This window comes from Molossus molossus, unplaced genomic scaffold (assembly GCF_014108415.1).
Source record: "Molossus molossus isolate mMolMol1 unplaced genomic scaffold, mMolMol1.p scaffold_m16_p_10, whole genome shotgun sequence".
NCBI lineage: Eukaryota > Metazoa > Chordata > Mammalia > Chiroptera > Molossidae > Molossus > Molossus molossus.
Genome location: NW_023425345.1, coordinates 49259879 through 49276096, shown reverse-complemented (window position 1 = coordinate 49276096; position 16218 = coordinate 49259879). Strand labels below are relative to the sequence as shown.

Below are 16218 nucleotides of genomic sequence, written 5' to 3'. Positions count from 1 at the left end.
CAGGACAGGAGAGCCTAGTGTATCGGGTTGCAGACCTCTCCTCTTCCCAGTATGCCACTATGTCTTTGACCCTGCGGATTGTCAGAGGCGACAGGGCTGATAGGCTAGGCCGGGAAGCGAAGTGGTGAGGTCCTCAGCCTCTGACCCCTGGGTCTGACCTCCTTCCCTAAGTGGTGGTGGTGGGGGGGGGGGGGGGACGACGGCGGGGAGCGCTGCTGCGCAAAGCCGGCAGTTGCTGAGTTTATTAGCTGAGGGAGGGCTGGAGGCGGTTGCATTCCGATTCACAGACTGGAACATTTCTGTGATCCGCTGTAATGCACTGGGAGACACTGGGCACATTGCTGAAGTTTGACTCATAGGGACCGGGAGGGGGAAAGAAGAGGGGAGGGCTGTAGGGGGAGAGGAATGGGAGGAAGAGGAGAGGAGGGAAGGAAATCCCTTGAGAAATTTCTTTAAAAAAAGAAAACTTTCAAAATCCGCACCGCCCCCATCCCCTTTTTCTTTTAATAGGAACAGGCTGGACCCTTCTGTTCCCCTCAGCAGGCGTTAGGTGGGGGGTGGTAAGAGGGAGGGCTGGGCAGTGATTCAAATCAGATCCTGGAACTTTCCTCAGGCAAGTCGTGCGGGGGGGGGGGGGGGGGTCCGTCTGAAATTCCTTGCAGGGGACTTGGGACTCCACGCGTGTCCCACTGTCCCTAAGTGTGACTGCTGGCTCGTGGGCTGTTCTCGTCTGTACTTGTGTGCGCGGGGGTCCTCCCCTGAAGTGTGTCTGCGTAAATGACTCTGGCCCTGTGTAAACATGGATGTGTGTCCGTGCTGTGCACGCCAGGCTGCGGGCGCTCAGGTAGCCGGTTTCCGGGAATTGTGCGCGGGTCGGTGCGCCGCGGCTCTGCTGGGCGGCGGGCAGCGCGGCGACCGCGGCGGGTCGCGGCCGCGTCCCGCGTTCCGGGTCCCGCGCTGCCTCCCGGGCCGCGCGGTGTGTCCGCCGCCGCGCGGGGCAGCGTCTGCCGGGGTGGTGTGTCCCAGGGCCGCGAGCGCCGGCCCCCTCCCTCCCCTCCCCCTTGGCCCGCTCTCAGCCTCAGATAAAGCATTTCCTTCCATTGTCATCCTACCCGGCCGGCCGGGCTGCCAGGGCCCTCCCCCTCCCGGCCCCCTCCCTTCCTCTCGCCGTCTCACAGTCGCTCTGCAGCCTCCGGCGACTGGGGGGATGTGAGGCCGGCGCCCCAGCCCCCAGCCCCGCCATGAGCCCCCCGCTCTGAGGGCCTCGGCCCCTGGATGCACAGTCCCCGCGCTGGTGAGTACCCGGCTGCCGCCCCCAGCCCCGCCCGCCCCGCCCTGCGCGGTTCCCCAGCACCGCCCGCCCCGGCTCGGGCTCGGGCTCGGCTCCGGCTCCGGCTCGGGCTCCGGCCGCCCCGCGGCCCGGTCCCGCGTGCGCCCCCCGACCGCGCCCGCCCCACCCGGCTCCGCGGGGCTCTGGCAAGCTCCCGGCCGGGGCTGGTTCCGGGGCCGGAGCGCTCGGGCCTCCCGCTGGGCGCCCACATCCGCCCGCCCCAGGGCAGCGACAGGCCCGAGGGAGGGAGTTAGAGGCCCGGGGCCGCTGCTGCTCCGGCCCCGGGTCCCTTCACCCCCATTCTTGGGGAGGACTGATCGGGGGACTGGGGAAGGAGGGACGGCCGCTGGGGCCCCGGGAGGGGGCGGTGCTTCGGGGCGGAAGGTTTGGAAGAGCGAGGGCAAAGAGCAGGACCCACTGAGTTGGGGCCCGGCCCATGGTGCTGGACATCAGTATCCTCATCTCGCGGATCTCCGCAGGGCCTTATCCCGATCCCTCGGCTGAGGGAAAGTGATCCCCTGGATGGAGGGTCCCGGACAGGGAGCTTTCTCTGAGCACCGCCCCCCACCCTTGCTCACCCATTAGGGTGAAGAGACACCTGTGCCCAAGTGAGCTGCGGAGGGTTTGACAGAGGTGGGAACCTCAGGCTGTGTCCCAGGATGTGCGCACCCCCCAGGCCTGGGATCTGATGATGCTGGGGAGTGTGAGAGCAGGCTGCAAATCTGGAAGCTGGGCTGGGCTCTGGCAGGGAGAGTTTCAAGACCTGTGGGCTGGGAGAGAGCCTTCTGGGGCCTGCAGGCCACGCAGCTCCCCCACCCCCATTTCCTTCCCTCTGGCTGCCCATTCGGATCTGCACATTCGGATCTCACCTCGCCAGCCACTGCTGCTCCTCCCACCAAGTCCAGGCCATTCCCTTGTCCCTGTTGGCTGTCCTGCATACCCAGAGGCTCCCCCTGCATCTGGACACTGGCTATCTTGCTGCTGTCCATCCCTCTCCACACACCAGTTCAACATCTGCTTGAGGCCCCGCTTGGCCTGCCAATTTCTAGAGTGAGAATGGGGCATTGGATTTTAGTGGTCCTGTTGAGGACTCAACATCTGGACTGTTCAGCTGTTCTTGAGACTTGCACCTGGACCCAAGGGTCTTCCTCAAGACTCCTGCCCAGGTACTGGGCCGAAAGAAGGGAGATTGTGACTCAGTTTTCCACCTCCTAATGGGGTACCGTGGCAGACTATTTCTCCCCAGTAGGACCCTGTCTGAGAAGTGGCTTAGGCTGCCACAGATACATCTCACGCCAGCCCTCTTAGATTGCCCAGGCTCCTTTTTCAGCCTCTGCAAGCCTTCTCTTAGCTCCTCATTGCTTAGCATCTCCTTCTCCTTCTCTGCTCTCTGTTCCCTCTACCCACCCCAATTAATAAGTAATTCTCCTCTTTTCTGTAGTCACTTCTGAGGGAAACTAAGGCAGAAAGCCGGACAGTTGTGTTGTGCGCAGTGAACCGAGACTGGAACCAGGTCCTGGATCTGCTGGGACTCCTCCCCTGCCTTTAGTCCCCAGATACTCCTTGCACCCAGCAGGGCCAAGCTCAGAGCTGCCTCTGGTGTCACATCTGGAATGGTCTGGGAGAAGTGTTCTCCTGAGGCCTCTGTGTTTGTTAGCTTGAGCCCACGGGTGGGTGTTTCTCTGGCCATCAGGTCTTAAGCTGGGATCCTGAGGCTGGGAAGTTACATTCTGGTCTTGTACTGACCCTCCCAAGAATCTAAACTGGTCACTCTGCTTGGACACTAAAGTTCAGTTTCCCCATCAATCAAATGGGGAGAAAATTTCAGGTGCACTTCCCAGAGCACAGAGGAGGAGAAGCTGACTATAAAGAGAGGGATCAATGTTCAGTGTCTTCAGGGATAACAGACCCCATCTTTCATCCTTGGTGGCTTCTGGGAATGAGAGTTGGAACTTTTCCTAACTCCATAATCTCTTCAGTCCTGATGATGGGAGTAAGAAACTGGTATAATGGGGGTGGGGAGTGAGGACCCTCTCTGGGCTGTAGGCATGCTTGCCCAAGGACCTGGGAGACAGATGCCTGTGTAACCTCACCTTCTCTTTGTCTTCCTTCTGCTGGCCTTTCATTATGAGCTGGTAATTTAACAGTTTGGCAGGGGCCTGAGAGAACACGAGCTAACGCAAGGCCCAGGGTCACACAGTAGGGAATGGCGGGCCTAGTGGAGCTGGAACCAGACCGAACCCTGCAGGTGCACATTCTCCTGGTCTTCTCGCTAGCCTGGCTCAGGTTCTGCTCATGCCTGCCCCTCACAGCTTGGCCCCGGCCTGTCCTCAGCCAGACCTGAGTCTGGGGCCTACAGTGGCCTGGGAGCTGGGGGGAGGGCATCTGTGCTCCCTGAGGCTCCAGGACTCTGCGTTTGTGTGTATTGGATTTGTTCACTAGATGGGGCACTTCCTCTGAGGCAGGAAGCTTTGATTTCCTGTGGTGGGGGCGTTGGTAGGATTAGGAGTGGGGGGCTCAGCTCTGGTCACCCCCGTTGCTGTTGTTTGGAACCACAGAGGGGCAGACTTGTTGCACAAGTCTGTGTCCCCCAACCCAGGGGAGGCAGGACAGAGAGCATTGGTGAGGAGGCCCAGGCTGAGGTGGAGAAGGAGGCTGTGAGGCCACTGAGATGAGGGGGGCGGTGGGCAACACAGCAGGAAGCCTGGTCACCAGGTGACCCTACCGGGTATTGTGTTTCCCTGTGATATTTCCCCCTGTTTCTGTGGTAACCTTCCCTGGGGGACCCAGGCCTTTGGGCTGCAGGAAGGTGCCCCCAGACAGCCCTTTCCTTAGAGGCTTGAGTATTAGGAGGAGTCCCTAGATCTGGCCACCTCCCTAACCCTCTTGACCGCTAGGACCAGGGCCTGGGAATCTAGGTGAGTTGGCAGAGCAAGCACTGAGGGGTAATGGGGTAGAGGCCCTTTTGCATTTCCTTGGGGTGAGGAGAAGGGGAAGAGAGGGGCTGCTGGACTTGGAGGAGGGCTCTGTGCCTCTCCTCATCCCATCTCTCCACTGCCCTCCTTCAGCAGCACCCCTACCAGGGGGAGGTGGACAGCATGCAGCCTGGGGCAAGAGGTAGGGGTGGAGGTGGCAGAGGCGGGAGGGATGTTTTCATCAGCAGAGCATAGCTCCTTTGGACCTGGACCAGTTCCCAGAGGCAAAATAAATTCAGGATAGCGTCTGTTCAGTGTGGGTCAACATGTGATGGGTGTGTGTACACACTGGGTGTGTAGTGGGGGGCCTGTGTGTGTGCACGCGCCTCAGGCTGTGTTTGTAGATGTGGTTCTGTGACAATTTGTGATCCATGTGGTGGCTTTGTGTTGGGTCTTTTGGGAGTATGTACACGTGTAGTACAGATGTGTATCATCTGTATAGTGTATACCTCTGCAGTTTATGGCTCTGTTAGAAGAATATGTTCATGTTTTGGGGGGATGTATACCTGTGCAGAAACGGCTTTCTAATAGAAGTCCAGATGTTGGCTGGAAAGCACCATCTCACTCGTGGTCCTAAAATGTCAGTTTCTGGACTGTTTTTTTTTTTCGGAGTCACCTGGGAGTGTGTTAAAAGTAAGATCCCGAGGCCCTATCCAGACAGACTGAGAATCTGCAGGGGAAGAGCCTGGAAATCTGGATTTTAAATGTGCTTTAGGCAATTCTGCTGCAAAGCCATGTTTGAGAACCTGAGGACCACGATCTAGGCCAACCTCTTCATTTTTTCTTTAGAAGAAACTGAGACTTTTAGAAGGTATGTGGTTTGCCCAAGGACACAGGGCTTTTGAGAGGAAGAACCAAGCCAAAACTCAAGCCTCTGAAGACTGGCCCAGGGTTAGCCACGCAGCTTCTGTGTGTGCAGGTACGCCTATGTCCACACTCAGCATGATGGACGAACCCAGGTGAGGCTGGTGCACACACTGACTGGGCCTTGACCTTTGCCTCGGGGTCACAGGTGTCCTGACCTTGCTCTTTCCTGTTATATCCTGCTTGGGTATATACTCTCCTCCCTGGGGAAATCCTGGAACAACTGAGCATCAACCCTAAAGGTGATGTTGGCAACCAGGAGGCCCTATTTATTGAGCCAGTCATTCAACCGTTCCTCCCTTCGCTGGATGCTCACTGAGCCTTGCATGTGCCAGGCACCAGGCACAGATGCACTGAACACATCAGGAGCAACTGACCTCAGGGAACTTCCACTCTAGTGGAGGAGACAGACAGTAACAAGTAAGCAAGTAAAGAAATGAGTATATATATCTAGTTACACAGTGTGATAAGCCCCAAGAAGGAAATGAACTGGGTGCAGCAATAGAAAATAACAAGGTGGGACTTCCTTAGAGAGGGTGGCCAGGGGAGGCCTGCCTGAGGAGGTGACATTGATGCTTTTTCTCACCTCCCCAGACTAGAAGTGAGCCCTCAGAGCCTCTTGAGCATGTTTGGGAACTGCCTGGATCCAGGTGGGGGACCTGAATTGCCAGCCTCTTGCCTGGCATGGGATATAGCAGGGTGTCTGCTCCTCATGCTGCCCCCGGAGGTTGGCCAAGTGGGAGAGAAAGAGGCAGAGCTGGACAAGGCCGACATCAAGGCTGCTCCGTGACTTGGGGAAGCAGCCTTTCCTTCATGGTGCCAAGTCCAGGGAACTGTGGACATTTTTGGATGTTGGGAAGGTGGCAGCCTCTCTCCAGGAGCTCTCAAGTGCTCCCCCCTCCTGACCCTCCTGCCTCATCTTCCTCTCCATCTCCCCACCAGGAAACTCCTGTGCCAAGTTCCTCCCCTCTGGGTCCAGCCTGGCTGCCTCTGTGGCCACTGGAATTTATTTACCTGGCTCAAGAATCACTGAGGAGAGAGGGAGGGGGTCAAGGCTGAGAGAGGACCTAGACCTTGGAAGAGAGGACAAAACCCAAAAGAAGGGTTGAGGCAGGTGCCGTAAAAGACAGGGCAAAGAAAGGGCCGAGGCCGAGCAAACATCAAGGCAGGGGAATGGCGTGGAGGAGCTTTGGTAGAGCGCTGTAGAGCCTCTCCTGGGCCCTTGGAATCTGCTCCTCAAACTGGGGGACTCTCAGCCCAGAGGGACAGATATCAGCTAGAAGGCAATGCCCCTTCTGGTAGGTTTTTCTGGGGTACCTAGAGCTGCAGTCCGCAGAAAGGTGCGGCCCTTTCCTTAGAGAGCTGAGTGTTAGAGGAGTCCTCATCTAAGAGGAGAGGCCCCATCTGTCCCAACCTCGGCTGGCATTCCACTCTGGGGCTCCTTTAGGCTGCTCAGTGCTGAACCCCCCTGGACTCCTGCCTGGGTCAAGCTCAGTCCTAGCCCCTCCACAAACTACACCTCAGGGTGGGGAAGGGACTTCTCCTAATGAGGAGGGCCCTGGGCTAAACTCACCACTCACCCCCCCCCCCCCAGCCACTTCCTTTTTCCCTCCTGTTGCCTGCAGGGATTGGAAATCCTGGTGGTTAGAGACCTTGGGCCTTCAGGGCGAGCCTGTGTCCTGGAGAGAAGGAAGGGTACCCTGTTCCCCTGCAGTCACCCATTCCTCCCTCCCCCAGCTCCCAGGATGGCAGGGAGGAGCAGGGCAGGCTGGGAGCCACAGGGTCGGAAAGAGCCCGGGGTGGGGGAATTCGGCGACCAGGCTGAAACCGTCTTGTTTTGCTTGCCCCAGAAACCTTCATGGGCATCCGCTGCGCCCTCTGGGGCGTTCAGGTTGTGGAACTGCTCTCAGAATGACAGGCTGGTGGCACCCAGTTGGGGCAGGGGGTGGGGGTGGGGTGAAGGCGGGGAGCCCCAGGCAAGGGGGAGCTGGAGGGTTAAAAATAGCAGCAGCCGGGTTTCAGTTAGCAAATGTGGAGGCGGGGAGTTGGAGGCGGGGCGGGTGGCAGGCAGTGTTTGCCCACAGCGCAGGCTGTTTCCCCTGGGTCCCAGGAGTGAGTCACCGTGGAGCTGCTGGCACCGCAACCCTGGCGCAAGGGGCTGAGCGCGGGCTGCACCTCCGGGGCTCTGGAGGACCGGCATCTCCTTTCCCAGCCTGTAGAGCTGTCTTGAGAATTGGACCAGGGCGAATGTGCTATTCTGAGGCCAAAGACCTGGGTTTGAATCCCAGCCGAATGGCTGCGGGACCTTGTACAGGTTGCCAAGGGCTTAAGCCTTGGTTTCCTAGTCTTTCCAGTGGGGATTTTCTCAAATGCATCTGCTAGTGCTTGGTGGAGTCCAAAGCACCCGACAGGTGTTAGTTACCTCCTCAGATGTGCTGCGCTCATTGCAGAGCTTGGCGGGAGGGCCTTCCTCTGAGGACCAGAGGGAGGCATGAACGACCTTTGCAGAGTCCTTCTTTCAAGCAAACAGCTCAGTGTAACCTTGGGCACATGGCTCTCTGTGCCTCAGTTTCTCCATCTGTAATGTGAAAATAATAATAGTTTCAGGCTCATGGAGTTGCTACAAAAATTAAAGTAAGCAATGTTAGCACCATGCCTGGTATGAAGTCAGTATACACAGAATATTCGTCATTATTATAAATGTTATTTTTCATATCTTTGAAGGTCAGGGATAGGGAATGCTGAAGACATGAAGAACAGAAACTGGGCGCAGCCCCAGTTCGCAGAAAAAACAGGCCAAAGTCACTGTTCCAGATTCCTCCACCCATAAGGGCCTGGAGCAGTGGCGTCTGGAGCCAGAAGTCATAGGGTGGACTCCTCTCTTTCAGTTCACTGCCCCCAGACTCCCCCAGTGAGGCAGGACGCTGGGGGACCCGAGGATCTCCAGTCCAGCTGGCACTGGGGAGGGTCTGGGACGGGATCACCCCTGGCGACCTCGATGTGGAGTACCTTGCCAGCATCTGCTGGGGTGACCTTTATGCTAGCTCCTCCCTGGAAGCTCTTAAGAGGAACATGAGGCAGAGGAGGGATGGGAAGGTCAGTGATGTCAGCAGTGAGTATTCCCAGCACAGTGGCCCTGGGAGAGGCAAAGGCATCTCTCAGGAAATGATCATTATTCAGCCTACAGGCATTCACTGAGTAAGTCCTGCCTTTGTGCCCAGCCCTGTGCTAGGTCCTCTGTGTGCTGCAGGAGAGGCAGAAGACACTGGGTTGTAGATCACACAGAACCTCAAAAGATGAGGGATCCAAAAACCCAATACGTAGAGTCGATGAAAGTCCTGTGGTCTGGGTCTCTGGGAACCAGAGGTCACATCTTGACTGCAACCCAGTAGCTGTGCCAGTTATAATTAGGTGTGTTTGCATATACATATATGTTCGGTTTTTATTATTATAGAGGCAGTCTATGCGTATTGCAGGTAATCAGACAACATAGACAAGCAAACATTAAAAACTAGAAGACGCCACAATCCCAGCTGTCAGAGGAACTGCCATGATACCTCCTTGTACACCATCTCATTTCTTGACATGCCTTTATACACTATTTTTTACCAAAGTGAAATTACACTGTGTATGCTGCTTCTCCAGTCAGTGCTCTCCACCTTCCACGAAGCTACATTTTCATTTCATCAAATTCCCAGTTGGCCAGAAATTGGCCTTGACCACTGGTTGGTCCAAATCAGTACCCAGGACCAGGCATCTGGCTAGTGAGTTCTCTGAAGGCTGTGTAAGCACCCTGGCTGGATTTGTGGCCTGGAAAAATCCGGCTCACCAAGTCTTAAGGGCAGCCCTGGCCACAACAGGGAATCATGTCACCTGGAGAATATACCCTAAACACCTCGGCCATCTTCCAAAAATAACAGGCAAAATGAGGGGGACACCAAGATATAAGCGGGATGGCAGTCTTGGGGGTATTTACTGTCATTAATATTAATGTGGCTTCCCTGTTGGTGCCAGCATTCATCAATAGCTTGTTTCTATTCACAGACTCATACCCATGATGCTCCCAGGCATGGAGCAAGCCAGGATCCCCGCAGTGGTCTCTGCCTTCCCCTAACCTAGGTTCAAGGGTGCCAGTGGCCCTTTGGGCATATCCTTAGTCCCCAGGAGCCTGCCCTGAAGGTGGGTGCTCCATCCCTTCCGCCAGCCCATGGATACATTGTGTGTGTCCTGAGAGACAGAGAGAGCAGGAGAGCATCTCTTCCCAAGGGAATTTGCTCACTGTGATGGGTGACTTGCTGTGGTTATGCAACCTGCATTTACACAGACCTGCCGGCTCCCAGAGTGCTTTCACACCGCGTGTGAGCCTCCTCGGCAGCCCTGGGAGGCTCGCTTGGTTAGTTATACCCGGCTGGAGGCAGCATACAGGAAACAATAAAATGGTAACATGTACAGTGAAAAAGCAGGGAAAATAGAAAATTAAAAAGGAAGTGAAGATGGGGCTGGGGAGTACCTCCTGGAGACAGAAGCGTGTGAGGGACACAGGCAGAGATTATTCTCTCTGTTTTTATTTGTGTTGTTGTGGACGTTTTCTGGATGGAGGACCAGCACACTGTGGGAACATGCTGGCACTGGGAGTCACCCCTAGGCCTTCAGATGCCGGCCCCAGCTGTACCCTGTGGCCCCTCTGGGTAGAACTAGTTGTACACACCAGTGTAGTGATTATGAGCTTAGGTTCTGGGGTCCCAGAAGCCCTACTTGCCATCTGTGTGACCACAGCAGTTTTCTTACAACCTCCCTGAGCCTCAGTTTCCTTCTTTGTAAAATGAGGATGATAACAGTATCTACCTTAATAGGGTTGCCATGAGGACCAAGTGAGATAGTACAAGAGAAATGCCTAGTACAGTGACCAGCACACTGTAAACATTCAATAAATGGTTGTTGATCATTACTAATATTAGTTAATAATTATAATATGATCATTATTAATATTATTATTACTTAAACTTCTCCCCGGCAGTCTCAAGTGGCTGAGTGGCCCTTTGGTCGCACAGGTGCGAGCAGCTGAGGAAGGCTCTGTCTGGGCTCCGTGCAGCAGGGGGAGCAGGTGGGCGGCAAGTGGGAGTGGGTGCACACGGGAGGCAGAGTCTGGCCACGGAGGGCCCGGATGCTGAGGGAACAACAAGGAGGGCAAGCGAATGAACACGAGACCTCTGAGGGGAGAAGGAGCCGCTCTGAGAGGCAGCCCCAGGGCGGTGACCATGCTTCCTGTTGGGGCAAGGGCTGGCCCTTGAGAAAGATCGTCTGGGACTGTCTGCTAAGAGGGAGCAGCTGGTTTAAGTGGGGTACCAGGTGGTGGGGGAGGGGGAGAGACAAAGGCAGAAGCCGACAGCACCTCAATTCCTCTCCCCATGTTACAGATGGGGCTCCTGTCCTGACTCTTCAGGATGTTTTGCTTAAGATAGAAATGATGGTGGTTAGACATCATGGTGAACTTCCTATCTCAGGGATTGGAGCTCCTGGAGAGGGGGAGTGAGAGTAAGCGGGGACTTTTATTTTTGAGTGCTCTCAGGACTGGAAACGTGGGACCGTCAGGACCCGGGGTGGGGGTGCTGGGACTGGGGAGCCTGCCTGCTCAGGAATTCCCTGAGTGCCAGGGCAGGCCTCACCTGCTGTAAGGAGAAGGCTGGGGGTGACAGGAAGTGGATGCTGCCCCCCCCCCCCAGCCAGTAGCTGTGCTGTCCCTCTCACACCTTCACAAGGAGCAGGCAGGGAGGACTGAGTCGTGGGTCCCAGAGGCCCCCAGGCCGGCAGGGTTGGAGGAAACCCACTTTTCTTTGCCAGGGGATAGTGAGGCTCTCGGGAGCACTAGTCCTGAGCACTGACAGCTGCTCACAGCCAGAGGCCCAGCGCTCAGTGCCTGAGGGTCTAGGGGTCTCTGAGGAGAGGCCTGGAGCGGAATAGAGGACCTGGGACGGGACAAGGAGCAGGGAGGACGCCCTTCCCACCCCCAGAGAGCTCAAGCGGCCGCTGCCATGGTTACATCTGCTTCCTGTTTGATTCATCTCAAACAGCAGAAAGGGGGGGCGCGGCTCCCAGCTTGGCCACCACTGCGTGGGGCTGTTTACAACAGCCGCTTGCGGGATTCCCAGAAAGAGACTCCAAACCGGACATCCTGCGGCTGCAAAATACCCAGGTGTCAAGAGCTAAAAATAGCTGCCACCGGCCCCAGCTCGGGGAAAGGGGCAGGCTTGCTGCGAAGGCCGGAGGACCAGCTTTGCGGCTCTCACATCCAGGCTTGCTGTCGCGCAGCTGCTGAGCCTGCAGAGCTTCAGTCCCCTGGCCCTAGACCGGCAGGGCCTGGGACGTGGCAGCCCCACTCCCAGGCCTGCTCGCCTGGGAGCCCAGCCTCTGCCTCCTTGGGCAGCTGGCCCCTCTGCCTGGCTTTCTTTGGGAGGCTAATGAGAGAGCCTCGGAGGGACTTGGAACCTCTAGAGAGGGGATGTGGCAGAGCACCTGAGAGCGGGGAAAATGAAGCCGATGCTCCTCCAAGACCTCCTAACCTGTTGCCAGCCCATGTCCCCACATGCAGCCTGAAATCATTGCTGGAACCTGAGAAGCCAGCAAGCAGTTAGTTGCTGTCTAGAAGTCAGTCTTCAGGATTGTCTTCACCGGGCCCAGAGATGAAACAGCAAAGCTACTACCCTCCAAGCTGCAGCAGGGGTGGGGTTTACAGCTGGTGCAGATCTCTGTGGGGCTATGTGATTTCTCCGTTGTCCCCTGTGCCCGCTCTTTGCTCTGCGTGCTGGCTGGTGGGGAGTGCAGTTGCTGGGAGGAGCAGTTGGGTGTATTGGTTGAGAACATGGATTCTGGAGCCCAATTGCCTGGCTCACGTCCCAGCTCAGCCACTTCCAGGTTACGTGACTTCAGACAAGTTATTTAATACTGCTGGGCCTCAGTCTCCTGATCTATTTAATAGGGATAAAAACAGTAACCACCTCATTGGTTTGTCATGAGGGTTAGATGGATCAGCACATGGAACGCACTTAGAACAGTGCCTGGCACATAGGAAAGTATTAGTTTACAGAAGTTCAGGTGGGAGAGAGAGGCTGACACTGAAGTGGGGGAGGCAGGGGATAAGAGATGGGGCTGGGGCTGCATCTGGGAGAACATGGACTGTGTAGGGGAGGGGAGTGAAATGCTTATGCCAGAAAGGCTGCAGACACGCTCAGGGTAAGCAGTATCAATCACAGCGTTAAGGCAGCACCTACCACATGCTAGGTGCTTCACACTCAGTATTGCTGATCTCAGATGACTGCTTCCAAGCAGATATTCTTACCCCTTATTGCAGGGGCAGCTGAGGCTCGGCCAGGTTACATCGTGTGCCTGGCTTTCCATGCTGGTCACTGAGAGAGTCAGAGTTTGAATCAAGGTCCATCTGACCTTAAAGCCGATGTCCTCTACTATGGACACTCACTTCATCACATCATGCGGCAGGAGTTTCCAGCCAGCTTCCAGCCCCCTGGGTTCCGGATAAATCTGAGCAATAAGCAGCTTAGTGCCAAGTAAATGAGTAAGAGAATTTCTGGAAGGGGGACACAAGGAACTGTTAAAAAGGGTTGATTCTAGGGAAGTTCAAGGGAGTTGGATGAATGAGAAACTTTGTTTTATACTTCTTGAGGCTCTTTGAATATTTTTGGTATCTGTAAGTGGCACACTTTGAAATTTTTTTAAAATTATGTGCTTTATTTTAAACTCCTTGAAAGTGAGAACTGGGTTTCATTCCTGTTTCCATCTCTTCAACCCCCGGATGAGTGACCTCACATGGAGGTGCTTAGTACCTGCTTTTGGGGTTGACTTTTTGGGTTTCCCCAGCACTGGTCTGGGCTGGGCTGGCTGTGCCACTGACCTGCCAGGGGACCGAGACCTAGCCCCTGTCCCTCCCTCCCCTCCTCTGTGAAGCGAGAGTGTTGGCCTGAACAGTCTGAAAGCCCCACTAGTTCCTAAAGTTCTAGATTCTGTGGCCCGAGTGCCTTCAGGGAGAGCTTCTCCGTGCTCAGCCCTCTTGTGTCGAGACGCCTGGCAACCATGATGTTCTTACTGGTGTTTATTTATTTTTGGATCTTCCTGAGGCCAGTTCACCCCCAGCTCTCCTCTCCCCTGCCAGCCCAGTACGGAGTCAAGCTTTGCCCCGCCTGTGTCGGGGAGACAGAACCAGGCGCAGTGGGGTGTGCGGGAGTCGGCCCTGAACCAGCTCTTGGCCCTTGCTGCTGCTGCTGCCGGCTTTCCGCTGGCTGCTGGGGCCTGGTCTTCCTGCTTTTCTCAGCCAGTCAGGAGGCCAGGCAGGTGGGACAGCTTCAAAAAGACTTTGGAGGTGTAGGGAGGAGGCTTCTGGGTGGCAGTGTTCCTCGGGAAGCCCTCTCCCTGACAAAGGGCCTGCCACACCTGGGAGAGCAGGTGGCCAGGCAGGGCTCAGGTTTCTGCTGGGCAGGTAAAGGCCCAAGGCAGCAAGGTTGGGGGAGAGCAGCTCATGCAGGAGCCCAGGGGGGAGAAGAGTGGCCTCTTTGTCTGCTCTGAGGTGGCTGCAGCCCGGGGTCGACCACTGAAGCACCATTTCTGGGGCTCTTCGGTTCTGGATGAGAGCAGGTGTTCCGATCGGGGAGGTGACTTGGTCGGCTCGGTGCCAAGTAAACTGCCTCTTCACCCTGACTGCAGTTGCTTTCCAAGATGGAAGAAATGGGGGACAGCCAGGATTCTAAAAAGGACAGGTCTCCACCCTGGCCAGGAGATGTGTGGAGAAGGATCTGGCCCTATGAAGCATTCTCAGCCCCTCAGGTCCATTCGCTCCTGATCTTATTTCAGCTAGACCCCAAATTAATGGTAACACTGCTCTGAGAGAGGCCAAGGGGAAGATTGGTCCCCAACTTTATCCCCAAGCCTGGGATACAGGATGTCCACTTTCTGGTTTTAGTTCAGCTGCTGACTGCTGTGCCTTTCGATACCTTTCCTCCCTCTGGGACACAGGGGAGCTGTTCCCCAGGTCTTATCTCTGTTGCTCTGCATTTTTCTGACCTCAGAGGTTGTCAGCACAGAGCCAGGGAGTTAGGGGAGAAGCAGAACTTTTTCCAGGAATTGCTTTGGAAGCAGCCCCTGTTGGCAACACGCACGCACGCACGCACACACACATGCCCGGCCGCTTTTCTGAACAGAATTTAGATCATTGATCAGCATCACAAAACATCCCTTTGGGGGCCAGGTAGCAAACACAGCAGAGTTCAGGCCCATTAGCTTTCCTCCTATCCAAAGAGAGCATGGTGTCCAGGGGAGTGAAGCACAGAGAACCTGGCTCTGTTCCCAAGTGTGAATGCTGCTGACCAGCCCTCGGGCAGGAACCCAGGGCGGTAGGAGAGCATTCCCTGGAGGCCTGGACTCTAGGCCTGACATGACCTCTGGGAGTGCACCTGGGAGCTTGGTTCAGAAACTTCTCTTGGGGGATCAGGTCCTGCAAAAGAAAGAGGAGGTCCAAAGAGAGCCCGGGATAAGGGTTACAATGTCTTGGGTGGAGAGGCTGCCTCCCACACCAGTGTTCCTCGGGGCTCACAGACCTTGAGGAATATTCATGCCCTGTACTAGGCAGGAAGCCAGGAGAGAGAGTCATTATGTTCCAGTTACCAGTTTCTAACAGAGCCTGCTATGTGCCCAGCAAGGTGTTAGGTGCAGCTAGGCATGGCTTACAGATGACACCCCAGAGACCACAATTAATGACGTGCCCAGGTAGTAGGCACAGAATGGGGCTCTGGGAGGCCAGGAGAGGTCAGGATGTGCTTCATGAGGACATGGGCTTGGACTGCACTTTAAAAGATGGGCAGAATTTGAATAGGTGGAGTGGCATTTCCCTACCAAACATTGTCATTCAAAGCACGGGGCCTGGTGTTTGAAGGCGGTTGGTAGGAGTCTGTCTGTGCCTAGACTTGCCCCTCCCCCAGCAGCGCCTGCCTGCAGGGAGTTCTCCTTTTCGGCTCTGGAAGAGGAACTATGGCTGCCCTTTAGACACAGACCCAAAAGAGCAGCACTCGCCAGTTGTCCTCCAGAAAATATGCCTTCTGCCTAAGGAGGGCTTCTGGGTGTGCCCCTCCAGATGGCTTTCCAATCTCCTGGCCTCCTGTGTCCTTGGCCCTGAGCTGAGACAGTAGGAGGGAAAGTGTCCATCTTGGACAAGTGGCCTCAGGACTCATCTCTGTCTTCCCCTACCCCATCCAGTCTCTGTTCTCCCGCAGGGCCTCTCTGCTGCTGACCAGCTCCGGCCCTACCATAGGGTTTCATGAGTTCTTAGTGGGATGGGTCTGAGCTGGGCTTTGGAGCCTGGGACAGGTGGCCATTACCAGAAGGAAACACTTCTGTTTCAGGTTAATTGAAAAAAAGGCCGAGTAGCTCTCTTCTCTGGGGGAACAAGCTAAAGGACACAGGATGGAGCAGGAGGAAAGGGGTACCTACTATGGGGTCCTCGGGCTCTGTATTCCAGACCCACCACTTCATAGCTCCCGCCATATCTGATTTGACCTTCAGGCCATGACCCAGCCCCTCCCCACCGTGGAAGCTCTGAGTGGGTGCAGCTCCCCTTCTCCAGGCCTGCTCCTCCTCCTCCCTTTTGGCATCTTGAGCTTGGTCTCAACAGGTCTCACTAGCCATGCTGTCCCTCCTCTGGCCCCACCCTACCCCCCAGCCTTCTTCCCTTCAGGCTACAGGAGCCTGGGCCCAGGGAAGATCATATCTGAGCACATCCGGAGGGCTCAGGGCATTGTTGGGTGAACTGGGGCCTCCTTGGGTTCCCGCCGTGGACTGAGCTCCTATGGGGTGAGACATCTGAGGTGCTTAGTAGACTGGGTGAGGAAGAGGGAGCTGGGGGTTGCTCTCATCCAGCATGGAGATTTGAGGAAAGGGGAGTCTTCTCTTTTTGGGTTAGCTGCTGTTGGAGCCGCCAGGTTTTGGAGGGCTCAAGCTGGAGGGGGCCCCCTGGAGTGACAGGGAGCCTGCCTGGCTTGGCCCTCTATC

General features: G+C 56.1%; 1 protein-coding gene across 4 annotated transcripts in view; it reads left to right on the top strand.

The window, feature by feature from the left end:
- Nucleotides 1–1237: 1237 nt before the first annotated feature.
- The window catches only part of HDAC7 (histone deacetylase 7), a 34280-nt gene continuing 19299 nt past the window's right edge, over nucleotides 1238–16218 (top strand). For all 4 annotated transcript variants that reach the window (XM_036253078.1, XM_036253080.1, XM_036253077.1 and 1 more), the window contains exon 1: nucleotides 1238–1294. In XM_036253078.1, the coding sequence (XP_036108971.1) occupies nucleotides 1276–1294 (19 nt within the window). In that variant the 5' untranslated portion in view covers nucleotides 1238–1275. The remainder of the gene's footprint in view (nucleotides 1295–16218) is intronic.